The sequence below is a fragment of the Lucilia cuprina genome, chromosome 5 (genome assembly GCF_022045245.1).
Source record: "Lucilia cuprina isolate Lc7/37 chromosome 5, ASM2204524v1, whole genome shotgun sequence".
Lineage (NCBI taxonomy): Eukaryota > Metazoa > Arthropoda > Insecta > Diptera > Calliphoridae > Lucilia > Lucilia cuprina.
The window spans coordinates 4,213,447-4,221,171 of NC_060953.1; the positions used below are offsets into that span (position 1 = coordinate 4,213,447).

A 7,725-nucleotide genomic window follows, 5' to 3' on the forward strand; every position below is an offset into this window, starting at 1 on the left:
GGATAGGATAGGATAGGATAGGATAGGATAGGATAGGATAGGATAGGATAGGATAGGATAGGATAGGATAGGATAGGATAGGATAGGATAGGATATGATAGGATAGATAATCGTAGAGTAAACCTTATTTGATATGAAATAATAATAAACTTTGTTTTGGGAGCCACCTTAATGTACATGTGTTTGAATACCAGCATTTTACTAACACTCCTATGATAATGTTAATAATTTTTACAAACAATAGGAGCATCAAGCTAAAAACAACAACTAAAGCAATAGCAACAACAATAAAGGCAAAAATACTTTAACATAAACAAAACCAAAACAACAAACAAATTCCATTCTACAACAAAACTAGTTAAATGCACATGCAACTAGAGTTTTTAGAGAAAAAGGGTGCTTGTGAAGAGAAAGACGTGAGAGAGTGTGATGAAGGAGGGGGGGGCAAGACAAAACTACAACTAATATTCATGTTGAATGTTCAAACAAACACAGGCATTACATTCATTACTTATACACAAAAAAGGCACATTTATGCATTTTTTTTTTTTTCTACAGTATAAATGAAAAATTTCATAAAAATCTGGAATTTGTCCCCTCTAAAGAGATCTTCTAATAGAAGTTGTTATATTTTACTCTTCACTGTTTAAATACATTTTCTATATACATATGATAAAAGCCTAGTTTTTCGTTGTGCAAGTGATAATATCATTTAAGTCTGTCTCCATGTACTACGACTACAACTATACAATGGTTGTGTGCATTTAGTTGTTGCTACATATTTTCATTGTTGCTGTTACCGCTACTTTATGCATGTAGTAAGTAAAAGTATGTGGCAAATTTAAAACAATTTACACCATATTTTGTATGTGTATTTAATAATATATATACATTTTTTTCGTTGTTATGAAACTGCTTTTAGACAACGAAAATTCTAGATTATTTTTTGGCCAAAAAAAAAACTTTTTCACATACATTTGGAACAAACAACAACAACTGTAACAAAAACTAAGTAAGTACATTGTTTTTATACATGTTGTTTACAACATGTGTTTGTGTGTGTATGTTTTTAAGCATCATTACTAAATTATTGCATTTATCTTGCAACATGCAGCAGCCGTTTGTTAATGTTTATTAGTTAGTTTTTATATGCTTATGTGTGTGTGTGCTTTTTGGTAAGTTTGTATTTGTTGTTGTAAATTATTTATTGTTGTTATTCTTTTTTACTAGATAAAAATTGAAATTAAAGAAAAATTTGCATTTTTTTCGGAGTTTATTTAAATATTTTTGTTGTCGCTATTTATTAAAAAAAATACTTTTAAATCATAATTTAAAGAAAAACATTTGGAAATTTATATATTTGTTGACAATTGCAGCTATAGATGTGAATTATATTTTCAGATATAGGAAAAGGGTATATTTTTATTATTTTAAGTTAAATTTCATTAATACAATGAACTGTTTCATAGCATAAATGAAATTTCACAAAAAGTTTTTTTTTTTTTTGTAATTTCATTAACATTTTCTCTTTAAACTCTTTTCTGTAGAAATTAAACACTTAAATGATATCTTTAAATTAAGTTTCATTAATACAATGAAAAATTCATACTCTAAATAAACATTCACTAATACAATGTAAAAATTCATTAAAACAAATTGTTTAGATTTAAGAGTTACAATACTGCTTCATTAAATCCATTTCATTAAATCAAGCTGTAATTTTGTAAAAAAAAATGTTCTTCAAACACCTTTTTAAAGAAAATTTCAAAATTCTGCCATTTTAAACAAATTTATCTTTTTTTCTCCCCTCTAAAAGTTTCAACAAATTTATTATTTTTAACATAAATTTAAGCCTGCTTTTATTGAAAGTTTTATACAAAAAGAAAAAAAATTTTCCTGTTTAAAAAAAAGGGTCCTTAAAACATTTTCCTCCCTCTCTTTCTCCGTTTCTCCCCAAACAAACAAAAACTTTCTCCCAGTTTTTTAATATTTACTTTAAAACTTAAATTTTTACCAAAAACACTCATACTTACAAGGACCATTTAGTAGTTTTTACACAGAGGACCAACAGAAAACATGTTTCTGTTAAAGTAAAATATAAAGTAGTTTTTTTTTTAAATTATGAAATATTTTTTATTTTAACTACTAGAACTTTTGTAAAAAAATAGAAAAAATATCCTTAAGGATTACATTACCCAGACTAAAAAGGCAATGAACAAAAAAACTTTTGTTGGCAACAACAACAACAATAGCAACGAAAAAAAGTTTACTGACCTTGAAATATTGTAGTAAAATTTTAGAATACTATTTGTTATTAGAGAAAATTTAAAATTTTTGTCTTTAACTGTTTTTGGGGCAAAAACCTTTAAAGGTCTTTTGTCTGTTGAGTATATGCGAAAAATTTCCATATTTTCCTTATTATGATTTTAAAAGCTTTAAATCATTTTTTAAAAGAGTTTTACAAATTTTTGCATAAATGTTTATTTTATGATTTCATTTGGTTGTTTGTTTAATTTTTGTATAAATTTTTTTTGCAAACCTTATGTCCTTGTTAGTCCTGGTTTATCAACAAATACACAGTTTGTTGGATATTGTTTTCTATAAAGTTTTAAAAGTCAAATAAGATTTCTTTCTCTTAGGCTTTTTTGCAAATAAGTCCTTGTGAATTTGTTTAAGAAATTACAATAACTGTGAACAAAGAGAAAATTCTGCCTCGAAAAAAAGAGTGGGAGTTATTTAAATGTTTTATTTATAACTATAGTGGTTTTTCTGTATTCTGTACTCAGCTGTTTTTCACTGCTTTTGTTTGTGTAAGTATGTGTGTCTATCTGTTTGTAAATTATATTTTCTTTAACTCTTTGCTTGTGCAACTATATCTACATCATCATCTTCATCTTTAGGTTATTTTGTTGTATTGTACAAAAGCCTCTTATAGTCATAAGCGAAAATTAATTAAATATTTACAAGATTCTTATTTAAAAACTTGTGTTTTCTTTTTTTTTTTTTTGTTTCTTCATATTCTTCTGGTATTTACATTGGCTGGCAACTAAGAGATGCTATAGTTTTTAGAAAATGTTAATATTCAATATGCAAAACAATTTAAATGTTTAATAATATAACAATCAAAAATTTAAGAATAAATGCTTACTAAATATTTTAAAGGTAAAGTTTCTTGAAATAATGTTATAAATTTTATAAAAAATTTTAGTTGTGGACGTATGAGTGATATTGACTATATTCTATTTTAAACTGTTCTAGTTCAGTTCTAGTTCATTTCTAGGTTAGTTTTAGTTCTGTTCTAGTTCTGTTCTAGTTCTGTTCTAGTTCTGTTCTAGTTCTGTTCTAGTTCTGTTCTAGTTCTGTTGTAGTTCTGTTCTAGTTCTGTTCTAGTTCTGTTCTAGTTCTGTTCTAGTTCTGTTCTAGTTCTGTTCTAGTTCTGTTCTAGTTCTGTTCTAGTTTTGTTCTAGTTCTGTCCTAGTTCAGTTCTAGTTCTGTTCTAGTTCTGTTCTAGTTCTGTTCTATTTCAGTTCTATTTTTAGATTCCATGCGTATGAGTAATATGAATTAAGTCTTACTTGGAATAATTATTCATTACTCTTAAATAAGTAAAGATATTACGACCTTAAGGCAGCACTAGAAAGCTTTTTAATGTTAGCAAAACGTTTTTCTTAAATTTTAAAATTAACAGTTTTCCGTTGAAAGTGATTTGCCTTTATTGATTATTATTTTATTTAATTATATGCATTTTAAATTTTTTGTATACCTTTTTTCAAATTAATAAAATTTATTCCCATATTAAGTTTAATTACTAAATTATCTCTTAATGTTATTAATAATTTATTATTATAACATTTGTTTTTGTTTAAAATCACATTTGGCTTTTTATTATTTTTTTATTATAAATCCTTGTTAAAAAATATTTCTCTAGCAAAACACACAATTACAAAATTATCATGCAAAAAAAAAAAAAACAGTGGAGACACATGCTGTTTTTCTGCTACTTTTAGCTTATTTGCTGGCATTAGTCTAATTATTATTAATTTATAGCATAATTGCTGCTGTAACTGTAACTACTAAGTAAAGTATAATACAATGGGTCCAAACTATAATTGAGCTTGGCATTTAAAATCTGTATGTTGTCTCTAATTTTAAACCATAATCTCTAAATAGTGGCTGTGGTAATGGTGCCTTTGTACCACTGGTTGTAGCTGCAACTACAAGTAGCAACAATTAAACGTTGCACAATATAATCCTATTTAAAAAGCTGTTGTTGTACTAGCAGCAGCAGCAGTAATAGTAGTATTACAATTATAAAAAGAGTCACAAAAAAAAACAAATACTATATAAAATGGAAAATGTTGCAAAATCTAGAAAATTACTAAGCCAAAAAAAATATATTTGAAATAAAAATCCATGATAATGTTTGCGTATGTGTCATATTTAGTTGAAATAAATGTCCTTTTTGTAAACTTTATATGTTGTTTGTTTTAATGTTCCTTTTTCTAGTTTTGTTAGGCTTTAATGCCTTTTTAAGAGGTTTTGTTTTTTTTCGGTTAAAAACAGCAGAACAAATGAAGCATATATAAACAAAATATTACAGCTGATATGTTGCATGTGGCAGGAAAAGGAAAAAATATTATTTTGTTGCTCTGACTGAAAGACTACTTTAAAAAGGAAGGTTTGTTTGTTTATATGAAGCATTTAAAGCAAAAAGAATAACAAATGAAAACATTTCTGTAGCAAAGCGTCCACTTTATAGAAAAGTATCTCTTGTGGACACATATCTGTAAAGCGGAATTTCAGGTGGACATATTTCAATACAAAAGTGTCTCCTGGGGACACATTTCTATAGAAAATTCTCTTCTGGGACAGATTTCTGTAGAGAAGTGTCTTCTGAGGAAGAACTCTATAGAAAAGTGTCTTCTGAGGACATATTTCTATAGAGATGTGTCTCTACTGCGGTCACATTTCTATAGAAAAGTGTCTCCTGGAGACATATTTCTACATATAAATATAATATCTAAACAAATTCCTATAGAAAATTGTCTACTATGGACAATTTTCTTTTGCAAAGTATATCGTCTATAGGAAACTGCCTACCTTGGACATATTTCTATGAGAAACTGCCTACTTTGACAAAATTTCTGTAAAACAGTTCTTCTTTAAACATAAAGAACGTTTTTACAAAGTTTCAAATGTTTTTGTTTGGGAGCGTATGATTAATATTAATTAGGAACATTGAAATAAATTGTCACAACTTGGAGAGTAAAAATGTTATTAAAAATTTAAAGATCTGCCAAGAAAGATGAAATTTAAGGCTTTTGTATGAATTTGGTTTAAACAATTTTTTTAATTAGAAATTAAAATTTATTATTATTATTTTTTTTTCACTTAAATTAACGTTTTTGTTTAAATTGTGTTTTTATTTTAACAAATTATATAATTAGTTTGAGTATAAAAAGAGCTTGAGTTTAAAATGTTTACCCATAGAATTTGGTGTACTAATATAAATTTTACAAAAACTTGATTGGTGGCGTATGATTAATATTAATTAAAGGTTGTTTTTAAAAATTCGCTATAACTCAGGAACAAAAAAAGATTTTGAAAACCTTCAAACACATAAATAAAGCTGACATTTAAGGCAGTTTAGAAAAGTACCTGATTTAAAAATTTTTCTGTAAAAAAGTGTGTTATTTTAAGTCTTCTTTTTATTGAAAAGTGTCTTCTTTAGACAGATATAGAAAGCAGATATTTTTAGACTAGTTTGAGTATTTTATATAAGTAGTTTGAATATTTCAATATGTCATAGTATACTTTTTTACCTTGGCTTACTAATATAGAGTTTAAACAAATTTTATTGGTGGCGTATGATTAATATTAATTAGAGGTTGTTTCAAATAATTCTTTATAACTCTGGAACTAAAAGAGATTATGAAAACATTCAAATACATAAATAAAGCTAACATTTAAGGCTTCTTAGATAAGTCTTTTCTTTAGAAATTTGTCTGTAGAAAAGTGTCTTATTTAAACTCTTTTTTTCCATTGAAAGTTGTGTTCTTAAGACAAATATAGAAAGCAGAAATTTTAAACATATTTTGGAAATTTATAAAAAAATCTTCAAGTGAAAATAGTATATGAACCAAATTGTTGTAAAATATATTTTCATTTCAATACTGTTTAAACTATTCGTTTTGACTTTAAATTTCTTTTAGTCAATGTTATTTTGCCTTTTTTTGCTCTTCTAGGCTTTTTTTCTTTTGGCTGGCATTTGCTACAAAGTTTGCATGTCTTTTCATGCATGTTTATTAACATTGTTTACAAGTTAATATAAACAACAATCATCTTTACAAAAAAAACACAAACATACACAGCTATCGAAAGACTAGCAGTCAAACCAAGTTAAAAAACATTTCTTTCGACACTAAACTATAAAACAAAATAAAACCGAAGAAAGAAAAGAAAAAACTGAATAGCAAGCTGCGAAAATTGTTGCTTATGTTGTTTTTTCTTTTAGCCAAAAAAAAAATAATAATAATGCAAAAAAGCAAACATTCCTTTTGGATATATGCCAGTAGCCTTTTATAAACATACACTTGTTATTAATGAAAAAAATGAGAATAAGAAACAAAAAAAACAGGCATAAGAAGCATCAAAGCCCAAATATAAGCAAAAATTTCACATCTACTTTGCTGTCACATTCATTTCCTTTTCCTGCATGTTGTGCTTTAATATACATACACTCGCACACACTCTAGCAAAAACAAACAATCAAGCAAACCAAATTTAAACAAGTATTGCTTGTTGTTATTGTCTTGTTTCTTATCTCATTTGGCAAGCCACATATCATGTTTGTTGCATGATGGGGCACGGCCAACACACACACACACACTTACTCACACAACACTCAATTGCATGCCGCCTGTGGTTATTTATGAAAATTTCAGTTCAATTTTAAGTTCACACAAAAAAAAATACCAAAAAAAATAAAACAAATATTCTGCTTGTTATTGCTATTGTTATTATTACTGTTAAGGATACAATTACAAACACATCGTACATGTAATGAAATAAATGATAAACCGTACACGAGAGCTTTGTAGATATTGTGTAAAGAGGAGAAATGGCAAAAGTTTCATGTTTGTCTTATTTTGCCAAAGTGTTTTTTGTTTTAATTTTCTTGTTACACTTTCTCTTGGTATTTTTTTTCTGTTACTTTTATTGTTTTTATTACATTGAAAAATATAAAATTGTTGTTTTATTTTTATTTTTGGCAAATGAAAAAATTATTATATCTTTCATGAAACAAAGTTTTTCTTTTCAATTGTTTTATGTCGCTTTTTAATGAGCTTTAATAAGGCAGATTATTGAAATAATAAGAAAACGATCAAGATAGTTTTAACACAGAAGGATAACGGAAACAGTTGTCAATAAAAGTAACCAAAGAGTAAACGAAAAGGAGACAAACTTTACTTAATACTAAAATTTTTAGACTCTAGTCTAGTCTATAGTATAGTCTATAGTCTAGTCTATAGTCTAGTCTATAGTATTGTCTATAGTCTAGTCTAGTCTACAGTCTAGTTTATAGTCTAGTCTATAGCCTAGTCTATAGTCTAGTCCATAGTCTAATCTATAGTCAAGTCTATAGTCTAGTCTATAGTCTAGTCTATAGTCTAGTCTATAGTCTAGTCTATAGTCTAGTCTATAGTCTAGTCTATAGTCTAGTCT

General features: G+C 26.7%; 1 protein-coding gene across 1 annotated transcript in view; it reads right to left on the reverse strand.

The window, feature by feature from the left end:
- The window catches only part of LOC111685053 (hemocytin), a 37,239-nt gene extending 30,522 nt beyond the window's left edge, over nucleotides 1-6,717 (reverse strand). The window contains exon 1 of the mRNA XM_046951352.1: nucleotides 6,686-6,717. Coding sequence (XP_046807308.1) covers nucleotides 6,686-6,717 — 32 coding nt within the window. The remainder of the gene's footprint in view (nucleotides 1-6,685) is intronic.
- Nucleotides 6,718-7,725: the final 1,008 nt, after the last annotated feature.